Source organism: Ascaphus truei, chromosome 15, assembly GCF_040206685.1.
Source record: "Ascaphus truei isolate aAscTru1 chromosome 15, aAscTru1.hap1, whole genome shotgun sequence".
Lineage (NCBI taxonomy): Eukaryota > Metazoa > Chordata > Amphibia > Anura > Ascaphidae > Ascaphus > Ascaphus truei.
Window position 1 is genome coordinate 37,388,305 of NC_134497.1, and position 17,257 is coordinate 37,405,561.

The window sequence follows — 17,257 nt, forward strand, 5'->3', positions numbered from 1 at the left end:
CAACTATTAACTAAACATCAAGGGATAGGAATGGATCGGAGAGATACCCTACCCCGCCCCCTCCCCCCCCCCCCCTCCTACCCTCCTTATGTCATCCCCATCTATCGTCCCACCCTATGTCTAGCCCTCTTTTTATACTAAAAAAACAGAAAAAGGATTATTGGGACACTCGATACATTCTGCGGTCACATGCCGATGACTCCACTGTACAATGTATTGAAATGATGTATCCACTGTTTGTAACCCTTACACATGTCTCCAATAAAGGAAAAAAAGTTTGAAAAAAAAAAAAAACTAAGCAGCCAATGTTGACCTGACTTACTGCAATCTAAGTTCCTAAGACTTGGTGCCCTAGCATTGCCAAACCGATTGATTCCCTAGTTTCTGCTTGAAGAATGAAATTTTATATTTATTTATTTTTAAAGAAATTAGATTTTCTATAGATTTACTAGAACATTCTAACATGGGTTTCTCTATCGCGATGCATATTGGTATTGTGACCAATGTATTAATATCGTTGTTGTGGTAGTTTTTTGCCCAACTCCACCCTGGCCGCAGTAAGTCTAAAATGATCAATAACCAAAGAATGATGCTGAGCATTAGCACTTTTATACCACCGCCACGAACAGCACACAAGTGAGCACGTGACTTAGATATGCAACCAGGGTTAATACACACGGCTACTCTAGCCAACTCACCTTTCACATGCGCAAAGTACCTCCAGTGAGTTTATATTAACCCCTACTCAATTGAAAATCATATTAATCCACTGCCACCACCTGGGGGCATGCAAATAAGAGATGTCAAATTAATATTTACCAGGGCCACAGGTCCCTGTGTATTATAGAAACAACTATGCACTTTAACACACAAAAATCAGTTGTAGCCAAATGTGTCCGAACATGTAAATACTCTCTCCAGAGCGTGCAACAGTTCATTCAGAGCCCAAAATTATTAAATGTTTTAATATCTAGCAAAAAAAGGAGAGGCGTGTGCCACATAGCGTAATTCTGTGTGAAATGTATTCTCAACAATGGTAATTATATAAAAAAGCACAAGTGTAGCTGGGATAAAAGAATGTAGAGTTAGTCCCATTTTTGTAATTTTCATATAATATTTGTTTCAGTATCTTTAGCTAATACAGCACTAAACACCATAGACAGAAAACCCTATACATTACCAAATGCCATAGATTTTCCCCAGAAAGGTCGCTGGTAAGAGAATATGAGATCTACATGTTTTGTCCAAAACACTCCTCTGGTAGGACTTGATTTTCATAATTTTTGCTCAGCCATAAATATGCCCTTTTCCCATGTAAACCACATAAATCCAGCCCCTTTCGTAAATCAACTGTGAGATTGATAGTTTGACGGCAGAGTAAAACACCTCCCACCAAATGACGTTTAAACTCCTTTTCAATATCTAAATGTACTCATAACTTTCCTTAACTAACACTTACACACGTGAGTCACATCAATACATTCAGGCCGCCATGCGACTAAATATGCGCAATCCTAAAATTAAGAGAAATATTAATATCTGTCTCTTAGTACCTGCTAGACCTAGCGTTTCTGTTATTATTATGTCTGACTCTGTACCACGGATACAAACGGAATTTTTAGCATGTTCAACAGGGGACGTTACATGATATTTTCATTATTAATGAAGTCCCTCAATGATGGTATAACCCGTGGGTTACCCGTCTCTGGAATGTACTAGCAATCACTCACAAACATTTAGCTTTCTATGAAGCCAACAGACCAGTATCTGCTCAATGTCTACAACCCCCCCCCCCCCACCTTCCCACCACCACCAAACTCCACGTGCCCCTTTTAGTGGGCTCTCCATGACAGCCCCCCAATTAAGTTTGGTTTGAAGCACCTCAAACACCTGTGGCAAGCCTGGGCTTGTCATAAACCCAAGATATATTGTATTTTTTCAACTCAGCCTGTAGCTCATTAACCCCCTAAGCACCAAAGGAATTAAAATACTTAATATCTCATAACATTATCATGACACCCCCCTTACTCTAAACCCCACTCCCCCCCACCCTAATCACTAAACCCCCTTAAATTAATCCCCTAAACATTAATAAAATGTACATTAGAAGCAGCTGGTGGCAGGGGGGCCGGTTGCGGCCAATTGGTCACAGCAAAATGATTCTGATTCACAGCTATGTGAGGCTACAGATCACTTTAGCATAATGGGGAACACACATTGTATTAAAACCAACAGCATGGAAATATAAAACATTATTAAGAACAACATTTTTCTTTAAAAAAAACTACAATGAGGCGCATGCGCGATGGGAAGGTGAATGGATGCTTAGAGATTAGGCTCCGTTCCCTCCGGCGCTTATAATTGATTTTAATGCAGCAGAAGCGCGAACATAGCAGTGATTTTAAACCTGAAAGCGATCTTTAACATACAGTGATGGCATCGGGCAAAACATTGCGCAGAAAAACCCAGCCGGTATCCAATTATTTAAAAAGTAAAGACGCAACAAGGGCAGACAAACCAGCGACCCCAGCACAGCCGGCCACATTAGACCCAGAAATGGATACCCCGGTGGATGAGGCAGAGGATCTAGAAGTGGTATGGCGCAAAGATATGAAAGAATTCTGCGCACAAATGAAAAAGTTTTTCAAATCTGAACTCTGGGCTCTTAGAAAGGACGTTGACGCACTGGGGAAGCGAACGGACACTCTGGAGTCCAAATCGGATGAAACTGTGGTTGCCCTGACTCAAACACAAAACCAAATGGCCACCCTAAAGGATCAGGTCAGATCCCTTGAGGACAAAATAGAAGATGCCGAAAACAGGGATCGGCGGTGTAACATCAGGCTGAGAGGAGTGCCCGAATCCATTACCGACCCAGAGGAGTTCTCCACGAAATGGTTGGAGCACCTCTTCCCAGACATGGCAGACAGAGATCTCCTTTTGGACAGGTGCCACCGAGCACAAAGGGGGAGACCTCAGCAAGGAGACCCCCCCGGGGACATAGTGATCCGGTTTCACTGCTACCGCACCAAAGAGGAAACATGCAGGATCTCCAGAGAAGCCAAGGTCATGGAATTTGAGCAGATCAAATTTCAGGTATACCAAGACCTATCCGCAGCTACTCTAGCCAAGAGAAGAGCTTTGGCCCCCCGTTACAAGAGCACTGAGAGATCAGAGCATACGGTATCGTTGGCTATTCCCGTGTGCGCTCTTAGTGCTAAATAATGGAGTGGCACATACTCTAAAGAATGCAGAGGATGGCGAAGGTTTCCTTAAGCAAGTCACAGGATCTTCACAAAGTCCCCCCCCGCCTGATGGCGGCTACATATGGCATACCTGCGCCCTCATGGAGCAAAGTGGGGATCGCTCAGGAGGAAGACAGATCCACGGAGGAAGATACAAGCTCCATCTAAGTTGCCTTCCATTGCAACCGTTCCCTGGCACTTGTGACTGCACTACCCGAAAGGATCATGGGGAGTATCGAAAAATTCGGCTGCTAAAGAACTCTTTTGGATCCCTTCCCGACCCCAGGTTATGGAACCTAAGATCCACACTACGAGCAGACCCATATGCAATTTTTGATAATAGTTTGATAATTGATAGTTGTAGATTTGTATAGGTCTTGAGATATAGGAGGGATGGGTAATATTTGTGAATTTGTATATATAACATGTATTATATGAACTATATGAAGTATATGGATTCTTATAAGGTATAGGGGTAGATAGGGTCTTTAGAGTTTTGGCAGATAACAATGGAGTTAATAGTTAAGTAGGTATCTGGGGAGTTCTACTTGAGCATTGAGATACAGATTAAATATTCAAGGATCTATTGGATATGGTCATATATACGGTGAACATGATCGACCCAGGAGATTGCATAAAGGGGTGGTCGATACAGAGCGATACATGTGCCGGGGTGGGGATGGCCGATGCTGCCCCCTTTCCTTTATTACTGTATATAATAGGGTTTAGAAATTGAGGATTTAGAGATGTATATAGTTTGCCGATATCGGACGGGTGGGTCTGCACACATAAAGTTGAGCCATAGATTTACTACAGCCAAATATAAGGCCGTATATCTTAACGCTAGCATTGATGACAGGATTAATTATTATGGGTTCTGTTATTCATTGTTAGGATGTGTTTTTTTGCAGGGTAGAGATTACTGTTAAGATTAAGCTATGTAGTTTTCGTTACAGCTTTTAATGATGAGAAGTTCTAAAGTTCTGCTGAGTTGAATATACAAGGTGATTAACGAAAGCGCGCCGGTGGGATTACCCAGGGCAGCGCGCATGCGTTCTATGTTTCAGAATGTTTCAGTTTCTATCAGAAACAGATAGAGAGGCCTTAAGCGCAGACTTCTCTATCAAGGAAGTGTCACAGGCCATTAAAGAACTTAAATCATCTAAGGTTCCTGGGCCAGATGGCTTTTCGGGGCTATATTATAAGAAATCAAATCACTCGCCCCGAGGTTGCTCCAAATGTTCAATGCAATTTTAGCGGGAGCTCCCATCCCCAGGGAGTTGCTGCAGGCATCTATATCTCTAATTCATAAGCCTGGTAAAAATCCGCTGGACTGCAAAAGCTACAGGCCAATATCGTTAATTAACACCGATATTAAAATATATGCCAAATTACTGGCCAATAGACTTTGCCTCATCCTACCCAGACTTATACACCCAGATCAGGTCGGATTTATTAAGGGGAGGCAAGCAGCTGATAATACCCGATGATTCATTGATCTGTTGCAATTGGCTAATACAAATAACACTCAATGTATGTTGTTAAGTCTGGACGCAGAAAAAGCTTTTGATAGGATAGACTGGCCCTATTTAAAGGAGACGCTTGCGGCATTCGGCTTTGGGGATAGGATGAGTGGGGCGATTCTCTCGCTGTACTCAGGCCCTACCGCCAGGGTCATACATCAGGGTGACCCTTCATTGCCATTCCAAATAAAAACTGGCACGAGACAGGGGTGCCCACTATCTCCTCTCCTATTTTCCCTGTGTATCGAACCACTGGCGAAACAAATCAGAGGCAACCCGGACATCTCGGGGTTAAACGCATATTCCCAATCTCATAAAGCGGCATTGTATGCCGCTGTTAATTATCACAAAGCTCCTCACCTCCTTACCAAACCTTTTCGATCTATTGGACAGATTCTCGAGGATCTTGGGGTTCAAAATAAACCAGTCCAAATCTGAGGCCCTTAATATCAATCTCCCCAGACATACTGAGAAGTTACTTAAGCTAAATTTCAAATTTAATTGGCAACAGAAATATATAAAATACCTGGGTGTCCACATCACCAAAGATGTCAAAGACATATATAAGCAAATTATCCCAACCTGATCCAGACTCTGAAATCTGATCTGCACAGGTGGGCATCCCAGAGGATATCCTGGATAGGACGGATACATAGCGTCAAAATGAATTTACTCCCCCGTATCCTATACCTTTTCCAGATGTTACCAGTGCCACTCAGAATGAAGGACCTGCTCTCACTTCAATCTGAAATCTTTAATTTTGTATGGTGAGGAAGAAAACTGAGAGTTAACAAATTAAATATAAAAAGACCTGTACTGGCTGGTCGGCTAGCAGTACCCTGCCTGGTATCATATTATAAAGCGGCACAACTAAGCCAAATTGTTCAATGACAATCTGTGACGGTAATTTTGTGACAGGCTATTAATAATACACACCAAAAATATAACTGGGTTGAACTGAACGAGGCTTAGATATGATAAAATATAATTTATTCCTTGAAAAAGGTGAACACAACAAGATAGTACAAATAACAACAAAATATAGCACTTACTTCAGATGGAATGATGAAACAGTCATAATTCTGGACTGGCAGTTAATACAGCCATCTTCAAAAATCACCAAGACACGAAAGACAATTGAGTAAAGGCTGATCCTGGTTTAAATATCATTTCAGCTCAATACTCTCAACCCTAGGCGCTGAGCTGGCTAGGAAAAATCTCTTTGAAGTAGATTGTAAGTGTAAAGGCTGACACTCCCAAACCACTCAACTTCCTTTGTTCCGGCCCTAGTATAAACAATCAGGGTAGTTAACTTTTGATCACTCTTGATCACAGGGCTATGCTAATTCTTCAGGATGTCCTTCCTGCCCTATTTAGCATAGCAGATGGAGTCTGCATTTTCAGAGCAGATCCAAAATCCCATATACACTTTAATATTTTCACATATTAATAAGTTCCGTTCTGATGGGTCCAGTGGGTCGAAATCTGAGTTTTTAAAGCCTACAGTGACCCTAACCACAAAACTTTACATTCGTCCACACTCCGTCTGGTTGGTCGGAGGGGGCTGGGAAGGTTCATGCATTAAAGCCAGAACCTTGGCTACATGCCACCCAAATTCCATCCCCCTGGTTATTCCAGAACCGGAGATATCGACTTACCTTTTTCATCATTTTACACTTAGTCGTTTTTACGCCACGCGGCTTTTCCCCATTGGAATCAATGGCCGGCGCCGCCATAGACAATGCATGGCGCATGCCGCCATTAGATTCAATGGGACCTCCACTCCGCCATTGAAGTCAATGGCGCGACCCTCCTTCTCCGCTCGACCCCTTACGGGGGTCTCTCATTCCTGGACCCGGTGTGGATCGTGTGTGGGGGTTCCTAGGAGCTAGGGGCAAAAAGAACTTTATTCCCAGGGGCTCTAGAACCTAAGATTCCCATGCCAATTGTCTTTGAACTTGACCGAAGTGATTAAACTCTTTTCAAAGTCATTGTATCCGCTTTTGCGGTCTGCGGTTTGGATGGCTGACAACCTGTTCCTCGAGGCCGGCGTTGAGGAATCTCCATTAAAGTCAATGAGCCCATTGACTTACAATGGGAAACCGCCGCTCCTCCTCTCGGACGCCACCTGCTGGTCGTCGCTGGAAAACAGATCCAAAACCGCTACTTCTGCCATTAGAACGCATGGAGTCGCAATGGCGGCCTATAGAAGGCTGCAAAATGGAGCCTGAAAAGGCGGGAAAAGGGAACAAAGGGCTATAATCACTACATTAACATTAACCCATTCCCTCCCGCATCAACCCTAAGTATGTGTGAGTGCAAACACCAGGATGAGACATTACATTTACACAGGGGAATAAACATTTGGATACTGAAGCAAGGTAAAAAACACATTACTGGACCTCAGTCCAGTTAACCCCTTGCGTCCTAAGTGAGAGTAGGGGGTGGCCAAATGGGGTATAACCCCTTTAATCCCGGGCCAAACCCCCTCTATCATGACACAATCCAACCCGCAATTGAAAAGATGGGTGGAGCTAGAAAGTGCTGCCTGTTCTCCATTAGAACTCAGCAGCTTGATTTGGTTCCCTAAAACAGCGCGAAAGTATGTTGACATACCGCTCTCCTCAATGACCAACTCACTATCAATCTCAGAGGCTGCTAGGATAAAGCATTCCCTCACGACAAGACATTCTATGATGGCACCCCTTTGGAATAATCCCGAGTTCGCACCGGGGCTACCGGGCAGTAATATTTCAATTTGGAAAGAGAAAGGATATTATCAGATTAAAGATCTGGAGGGATATAATAGAAAGGTCAAAACATTCGACCACATCAGGCTAGAAAAAGATATACCCCACTCAGAATTTTTTAGATATCTCCAGATCAGGGCATTTTACAATAAATTTACCCCATACCTCCCTTTGACATCGTTTGAAAAGCTCTGTCTGGCAGAGACCGACACAAAGGGACTTACATCACAGCTATACGGAGACGTGATCGGTTCAGCTGACCAGGGACATCAAGTACCCTCTTTCAGATCCCAATGGGAATCGGATTTAGGAGAGAGCCTAGGTTCGTGCCGGGATCCTCCCTACTGTGCCCTCGACAGTGCGGGGCATCGGCAGACCTGTTACATATGCTGTGGTCCTGCCCGCGGATCTCTCCATTATGGGAGGAAATCAGAAATTGGATCCAGAGGATTTTTGACCTCACAATACCACCGGACCCTTGGCTGTTCCTTCTGAACAGACCAATGTTGGGCCTTACCAAAGCAAACAATAAACTAATTGCCCACTTTGCAATAGCAACACAGTGTGAGATCGCAGCATTATGGAAACACCCCGATATCCCAAGCATCCCAAAGATTCGGAATCGCATGTGGTTTATATGTCAGATGGAAAAGTTGACGAGTTTAGTTAACAACACTGGCACCAATTTTCTAAAAGTCTGGACGCCCTGGTTGGCACAGATAGATATCCTGGGGATTGAAAGGAACACAATCTGGCTATGACAGATGTAGGTGCGTTCTCCTTGGGAGGTGACAGCTTGCTTTATGTCATATAAGTGGGCCTCGGGACAGCAGTACTGCAGAGTCAACAATATAAGGATGGGTTGGGACAGTAGGAGATCGGTCTTTGCTGACCTACGCATTGAGATGAAAGTAACACCGCCAATCTTCACCCCTGCCTCCCTTATCCACCCCCTTCTGTACTCTTCCCACCCCCCCTTTTTTTATTCTCCCCTTTTGGTTTATTGTTACTATATTATTATTTTTACTATATATTGGTACTGTACTATCGATTACTTAGTTCACAGTGAATCGCCCGGTGAATTAGGGCTCGAAAAGCCACGTGATCTCACTTCGTTTGCCTCACTTGTTAATATGCTTATCAATTACACAACGAAATGTTGCATGAAATTGTATGTTGAAATACACACCTGTAATACCCAATAAAATTTAAGTTACAAAAAATAAAATAAAAACTATAATAAGAATGATACAAAAAACCTGCATTTAAACAGTTGTAACTTTTTATCCTTTTAAAATGCTTGTTTTATGCACCATAAACTAGTCACTTTTCATGGTGATTTAGCGTAACACAGATACACGTGTGCACTTATATGTGAGCGTCTTTGTCGCTGCTTATCCCTAAACATGCCTGGATTTAGAAATAGGTCTCTCCCCTGTGTGTGTTCTCTTGTGTGCGTTCAGGTTGGATGACACACTAAATCCCTTTGCACATTCCCTACATACTGTACATACAGACTCTCCCCTGTGTGTCCTCGTTTGTTCAGGCTGGATAACTGACTGACTAAATCCCTTCCCACATTCACCACATACATGAGGTTTCTCCCCTGTGTGTGTCCTCTCGTGTGTGTTCATGCTGGATAAACCACTACATCCATTCCCACATTCCCCACATACATGTGGTCTCTCCCCAGTCTGTGACCTCTTCTGTAGGTTCTGGTCTGATAACCAAGTCAGACTCTTCCCACTTTCTCAAAGATCTTTTCCTATGGCAGCTGCTAATATATAACTTTTGGAATGAGAAGTAGTTACATTGTTTATTAATTGCTTTGGCTGGTTGAAAGATGAATTTTCTGTCATATTTATTGGAATGTTGCAAGATTGTTCAGTCATCTTTTCCATATTCTCATTTGGGTGTTTGAACTTCAGATGTTTGAGGAGGTAATCCTGACTGCTAAAAGCAACCTTGCAGTTGGCATGGGTGGATTATTGGAGCTTGGCTTTGCACTAGACGAGACAAAAAAGTCACACACTAAATCCCTTCCCACAGTCGTAACATACATGCAGTCTCTCCCCTGTGTGTGTCCAGGTTGAATAACACACTAAATTCCTTCCCACATTACCAACATACATACCGTCTCTCAAATGTGTGTGTCCTCTTGTGTGTGTCCAGGCTTGATGACACACTAAATCCCTTCCCACATTCCCCACATACATACGGTCTCTCCCCTGTGTGTGTCCTCTTGTGTGTGTTCAGATTAGATAACCGACTAAATCCCTTCCCACATTCCCCACATACATGCGGTCTCTCCCCTGTGTGTGTCCTCTTGTGTGTGTTCAGATTGGATAGCCGACTAAATCCCTTTCCACATTCCCCACATACATGAGGTCTCTCCCCTGTGTGTGTCCTTTCGTGTGTGTTTAGGCTGGATAACTGACTAAATCCCTTACCACATTCCCCACACACATGCGGTCTCTCCCCTGTGTGTGTCCTCTTGTGTATGTCTAGGCTGGATAACCGACTAAATCCCTTCCCACATTCCCCACATACATAAGGTCTCTCCCCTGTGTGTGTCCTCTCATGTGTGTTCAGGCTGGATAACCGACTAAATCCCTTCCCACATTCCCCACATACATGTGGTCTCTCCCCTGTGTGTGTCCTCTTGTGTGTGTCCAGGCTGGATGACACACTAAATCCCTTGTCACATTCCCCACATACATACGGTCTCTCCCCTGTGTGTGCCCTCTTGTGTGTGTTCAGGCTTGGTAACCGACTAAATCCCTTGCCACATTCCCCACATACATGCGGTCTCTCCCCTGTGTGTGTCCTCTTGTGTGTGTTCAGATTGTATATCTGACTAAATCCCATCCCACATTCCCCACATATATGCAGTCTCTCCCCTGTGTGTGTCCTCATGTGTGTGTTCAGGCTGTATAAGTCATTAAATCCCTTCCCACATTCCACACATATATGCGGTCCCTCCCCTGCATGTGTCCTCTTGTGTCTGATCAGAATAGATAACACACTAAATCCCTTCCCACATTCCCCACATACATGCGGTCTCTCCCCGGTCTCTGTCCTCTTCTGTAGGTTCTGGTCTGATAACCAAGTCAGACTCTTCCCACTATCTCCAAGATCTTTTCCTGTGGCAGCTGCTAATATATATCTTTTGGAATGAGAAGCAGTTACATTGTTTATTAATTGCCTTGACTTGTAGAAAGATACATTTTCTGTCATATTTATTGGAATGTTGCAAGATTGTTCTGTCTTCATTTTTTCCATATACTCATTTGGGTGTTTGAACTTCAGATGTTTGAGGAGGTAATCCTGAGTGCTAAAAGCAGCAGTGTTGGCATGGGTGGATTATTGTAGCTTGGCTTTGTACTAGATGAGACAAAAAAGTCAATGTTACACAAACTGTCTTACAAAAGGTCATGAAGGAGAGGTAAGTTGGCATATCACAAAAAGTTCAGGATGAAAGTAAACTGTAGATGTACATTGTGAAAATGAAGAGTTTACACAACATGTGCAGCATTAGGGCCGGGGGTGTAGATGTAGTGGATCATACATTTAAAATGGATCCTAATATTTAAAGATTTAAAAAGAAATCTCACTAGCTGCATAACACCAATTAAAGTGGCAGAAATCCTTTCAAATCCTTTGATAGATAGTAAGTCGATAGTTTCAGTTGTGAAGGTATAATTAAAAAATGTTTGTACAATGAATAGAATACGTGCCATTAAAATGAATATATATATATATATATATATATATATATATTCAAAAACGAATAGACAATACCGTTCTGTGGCTAACAAAATGCTTTTATTTGTGCGAGCTTTCGAGATACACTGATCTCTTCTTCCGGCGGTGTTACAATGGATAAAGCAAGAAAGGGTTTTACTTAAAAACAGTGCATATTGGAATGTATCTGTGATTGAAGCCTATGCCTCCACCGTTTAGTATGCGATTTATGACTAAGGGCTGTTCTATAGTGCGGCCGCGTGCTATGCAGTGCGCGCGCACGGCATTTATAGATGGCTTTGGTTAGTCAGCCCTTCTAAACAAGGGCCGCGCGCGCATGGCAGGGAGCGGGGTGCCGACAGACAGCGGGGAAGACGGGGAAAATTATCTTTTCGCGCCGCTACCGGTGCTGAATGTATGTCTATGTGTCTGTGTGTATATATGTATACATGTGTATGTATGTGTATATGTATTTGTGTGTATTTGTGTGTCTGTACAAATTTAATAAATATTTTATTTTTACCAGTGTTGTTTTTTTTAATATATAATAAATTACAGATACATACACACACACACACACACACACACATAAACACACAGTACCTTCACAGCTCACAGCATACACACAAAAAGAATGTGGCACGTGCACGCACCTTCGAACAGGCACGCGTGCGCACGGCCGCACACACTATATAGCAGCCCTTAAGGTGTTAAATGGTCCCTGAATGTAAGTGATGTAAGAGTGTATGTGTGTATGAGTATGTATATGTGTAAATATACATTTATAAAGTGCCCCCAGTGTATACAACGCTTTATAAAAGGTTTATGTGGGAGTGTTTACCAATGGTGTGGGTAGGTGTAGAAATGTAAGAGGGCATTGCATTACTATTAATGTGTGTAGATACTATGTGGTCCCTATTGGGTCAGTATATAGGGATAGAAAAAAGTGGGAGAGGGGCCCCCGCTATGATGCTCCAATGCTGCGCGGTCAAAATTAATGAATAAATAATAATAGTATATAGGGATAGAATGATTTTGTACAGATGTATGTGTAAGAGAAAGCTGTGTGTACATTCATACTGTATAGGGCAGTATGTATAGACCTGGCCTTTAGCACTCATGGGAAGAGAGTTCTCTTGTTTCAGAGTAGTGACCCATGAAGCTGCGGTATCGGTTGAGGCCACCGCTAAGTGTCCTGAACAGTTGCATACATTTGTATTCATGCAATCGTCTCTGTTTCGGTGGTCTAAGATTACCTTTGAGTATGGCCACCTTCAGATTGTTCATCTTATGGCCAGTCAGAGAAATGTTCGCCAACAGGACTGTCCCTTGTTCCGCGTGTGATGCTGTGGTGATGCAGATTCATTCTCTTGTTTATAGATATAGTGAAGTGGGTGCTCCAAAGTGTCCGGAATATATACAGTCCTATATCAATGATACTAATTCAGACGATAAAAAACAAATCTACATCTGAGCTCAAGGAACCCTGTATGTCATAGTTCAATGAGTTGTATACATGTATAGCGGAGCATTATGGAGTTAAATAACCGCCAAATTAGAGGTAATCAACAGGGTAGCGCTCTGAAAGCAACAGTTCAATCCCCCAGCAATGATCCAGTGTGGAGCACCAAATGTACTCATGATTAGACACTGTTCCCGTGTCCTTCTGGCTTCTGGTGCACCGGTGTGGTGACACCCTCCCTCCGTGGCGTCTCTCTGATCCGGAAGTAGTAGCAAAAAGGTAAGGATCAAAAAAAGTCAGCCGCTCCTTAAGGGTACAGTAACTAACCAGTGTGTAGTAATAATAAACTCTATTTAAGACTACATAAAACGGATACGATCTATAGACAGAGACAAAAAGAACCTCCTCCCACGCGTTTCGAACAACTAATGTTCTTTCTCAAGTAGTATGGTGAGAGGAAGGGGGAGGGTACTATTTAAACCTCTCTTCCTCTAATCAAATCAGTGTAAAACACCTGAATGTGATAATGTTAAAAAAAAGATTCAATGGAACCTGAATACATTAGTAACACTCCCTATTATCAATAAACAGTAAAGTTGCTAAATGCTGATATAAAGTGGCAACTTAGTTAAGTAGACATGGCCAATTGATGTAATACTAGTCAATGAAACCCTTATGTATTACAATAAATTTGTACATGACATAATATATATAACTTTGACTAATACCTTATAACTAAGATAACACACTATCTAATGGGCGCAAATGACCCCCGCAGGTAGTGTGATACATATAATATGGTCAATTATAGGCCACGTAGATATTCATCAATAACAAATATAGGGTCAATTGAAAACCAGATGATATTATGTTAAAGCAAAGATACACTATGGATCCATCACAAAACACTACGCTAAAGAAGGACAGACATACCAATCAATAATTATAAATCCAGTCCAAAGTAACAATGCAGAGAGTCCTCCGTGAAAAAAACACATAAGAATTATCTACAGGTTATTAAGGACTGTACAACTAATAGGGAAAATGTCTTGTAAGAATACAAAGAAAGATTGCGGACCACATCTATAAAGAGATGAACATGTAAGTCAGGCCTGCACAACACGCGGCCTGCGGGCCCCATGCGGCCCACCTCCACTCATTGTGTGGCCCGTGGCGGCTTTCCCGGTCCTCCTTCCCGAGCCTGCTCTCCCCCCGCGAGCCCGCTTGGCCCCTCCTCTCCCACCTGCGAGCCGCTCTCCCGCCCATGAGCCACTCTCCCCCCTCCTCTCCAGCTGCGAGCCGCTCTCCCCCTCCTCTCCCGCCCACGAGCCGCTCTCCCCCTCCTCTCCCGCCCACGAGCCGCTCACCCCCTCCTCTCCCGCCCGGGAGCCGCTCTCCCCCTCCTTTCCCGCCCGGGAGCCGCTCAACCCCTCATCTCCCGCCCCGGAGCCGCTCACCCCCTCCTCTCCCGCCCGGGAGCTGCTCACCCCCTCCTCTCCCGCCCGGGAGCCGCTCACCCCTTCCTCTCCCGCCCAGGAGCCGCTCACCCCTTCCTCTCCCGCCCAGGAGCCGCTCACCCCCTCCTCCTCGAGTCTGCTCTCAGGACTGCACGAGTGTGCTAGTCCTGCCTGCTCTGCCGCTGCGAGGTGCCGTTGGGGGGAGGTGAGGTGCAAGGGGGTGGGGAGGTGAGGTGGAAGGGAGGGGGAGGTGAGGTGGAAGGGGGGGGTGGTGAGGTGCAGGAGAGGAGGTGAGGTGCAAGGGAGTGATGTGAGGTGCATTGGGGAGAGGTGAGGTGCAGGGGAGTGGGATGTGTGTGGTCTGCAGGGGGGAATTGTGTGTTATGTGGAGGGGGAGTATTGTGTATGGGTGAGGGGAGATGGGGGTGTGAGATAGAGGGTGAGTCTCGCAAAGGTTGATGATGAGGGGTGCTGGGGGAGAGATATGAGGATGAGGATGATGAGAGGTGCTGGGGGAGATATGATGATGATGATGATGACTTTACCCATGTGTCCCAAATCTGTTTTCCTTGGAGCAGTTCGGCCCTTCTCGCTTTACAAGTTGTGCAGGCCTGATGTAAGTATTTATAGAAAAACCTTAAGGCCCCATTCAGTATTAAGACCTTTATTAGTTAATGAATCCATAACGAAAATCCAAAATGCTTCACGTTGATAAAGAATTTTCACTCTGTCCCCTCCCCGGGTATGAGGTTTCACATGTTCAATGATCATACATTTAAATTTATTTAGGCTACCATTTTGGCAAAGTTTAAAGTGATGAGAAACCGGATGTGTAATATCCATATTGGAGATGTTTCTCATGTGTTCAAGCATTCGAATTTTAAATGTTCTAGTGGTTAGCCCTATATATCTCGTCACAACCACAGGTGACCATGTAGATCAGATGGTCAGTCCTGCAGGTGACAAAGGACAAAATACGGTAAGACTTGAAATCATCTTTATGGAAAGAGAAAGTTTTCGTCCTCTGTATATATTTACGAACTTTTCATCTTGCACACGGAAAGCACCCAAGAACCTCGGGGAAGAAACCTTTAATGTACAGAGAGTCCCGTTGACTTTTAACTAAACAAAGAGTGTTGGCTTTTTTTAATACAAATTTGGGGTCAGATGATACCATATCTTTCAATAAAGAATCCGTATTCAAGATGCTCCAGTGTTTCTGGACAATAGATCTGATAGTAATAGCCTGTTTACTATATTGAGTAATAAAGAAAGGTGGATCATTTTGCACACCGGATTCTGTATAGTTAGACCCCTTGTCAAGATCTTTTCTGAGGGAAAAGCTAGAACGGTTTTGAGTAATAAGATCCACTCTGGGTCTCCCGAGCCTTCAAATAGGCTTTATGAATATTGTTAGAATTGTATCCTCTCTCCTGGAATCTCTGCTCTAGGTCTGCCGCACCATTGTCGAATGCCACCTGACATTTTTTGGAAACACAGACCACTCTTTCACCGGCACACATAATTTGGGCAGTTCTACCTCCAGACACGTGGGATGGCCATGGGGTCTTGCTTCGCACCATCCTTGCTAATTTATTCATGGGATGGTGGGAGCAGTCCCACGTGTTTGGAGATAGAAATCCCTATCGTCACCTTATAGTTTCTTATCACAGATACATTGACGATCTGCTCATTGTCTGGCAGGGTACCGTCACGCAGTTACACGCTTTCATACACTTACTTAATTCCAATCCCTACAATCTCACATTCACCCACCAACATCATCACCATCACATCCAATTTCTGGACTTGTGCCTTGGGGTAGGGGTGGATCGTAAGGTGTTCACTGACATTTATTGGAGACCTCATTCCAGAAATACCTTGCTACATGCGTCTAGCTGTCACAGTTCGTCAGTCCTTCGTGGTATTCCCTTTGGACAATTCTTGCGCAGAAATTGTTCCACCATAGAGGACTTCGACAATGGTGCGGCAGACCTAGAGTGGAGATTCCAGGAGAGGATACAATTCTAACAATATTCTTAAAGCCTATTTAAAAGGCTAAGGTGGAGACCCAGAGGGGATCTTACTAATCAAAACGCTTCTAGCTTTTACCTCAGAAAAAATCTTGACAAGAGGTCTAACTATACAGAATCAGGTGTGCAAAATGATCCAGCTTTCTTTATTACACAATATAGTAAACAGGCTATTACTATCAGATCTATTATCCAGAAACACTGGAGCATCTTGAATATGGATTCTTTATTGGAAGATATGGTATCATCTGACCCCAAATTTGTATTCAAAAAAGCCAACACTCTGGGCAATATTGTATCTCTTAGTTTAGTTAAAAGTCAGCGGGACTCTCTGTACACTAAAGGTTTCTTCCCTGAGGTTCTTGGGTGCTTTCCGTGTGGAAGATGCAAAGTTTGTAAATATATACAGAAAACAAAAACTTTCTCTTCCCATAAAGATGATTTCAAGTCTTACCGTATTTTGTCCTTTGTCACCTGCAGGACTGACCATGTGATCTACACGGTCACCTATGGTTGTGACAAGAGATATATAGGGCTTACCACTAGAACATTTAAAATTCGAATGCTTGAACACATGAGAAACATCTCCTATATGGATATTACACATCCGGTTTCTCATCACTTTAAACTTTGCCAAAATGGTAGCCTAAATAAATTTAAATGTATGATCATTGAACATGTGAAACCTCATACCCGGGGAGGGGACAGAGTGAAAATTCTTTATCAACGTGAAGTATTTTGGATTTTCGTTATGGATTCATTAACTAATAAAGGTCCTAATACTGAATGGGACCTTAAGGTTTTTCTATAAATACTTACATGTTCATCGCTTTAAGATGTGGTCCGCAATCTTTCTTTGTATTCTTACAAGACATTTTCCCTAGTACTGCTGCGGCAAAGATCAAACACAAGGTCTATCTTAAAGTTGCCACACTCAGACCGCAGATCCAGTTTTGATACTGATTCCTCAGATAACAACGAGAGACCATCAGTATCTTTTTCTACGCATGATAAACATGCTAATAAAGATTCTGAAGGTGGCT

General features: G+C 43.3%; 1 protein-coding gene across 1 annotated transcript in view; it reads right to left on the reverse strand.

Moving 5' to 3' along the window:
- LOC142466369 (uncharacterized) overlaps positions 1–17,257 on the reverse strand; it is a 77,465-nt gene that overhangs the window by 30,396 nt on the left and 29,812 nt on the right. Inside the window, exon 3 of the mRNA XM_075571225.1 lies at positions 9,638–10,902. Coding sequence (XP_075427340.1) covers positions 9,638–10,800 — 1,163 coding nt within the window. The 5' untranslated portion in view covers positions 10,801–10,902. The remainder of the gene's footprint in view (positions 1–9,637; positions 10,903–17,257) is intronic.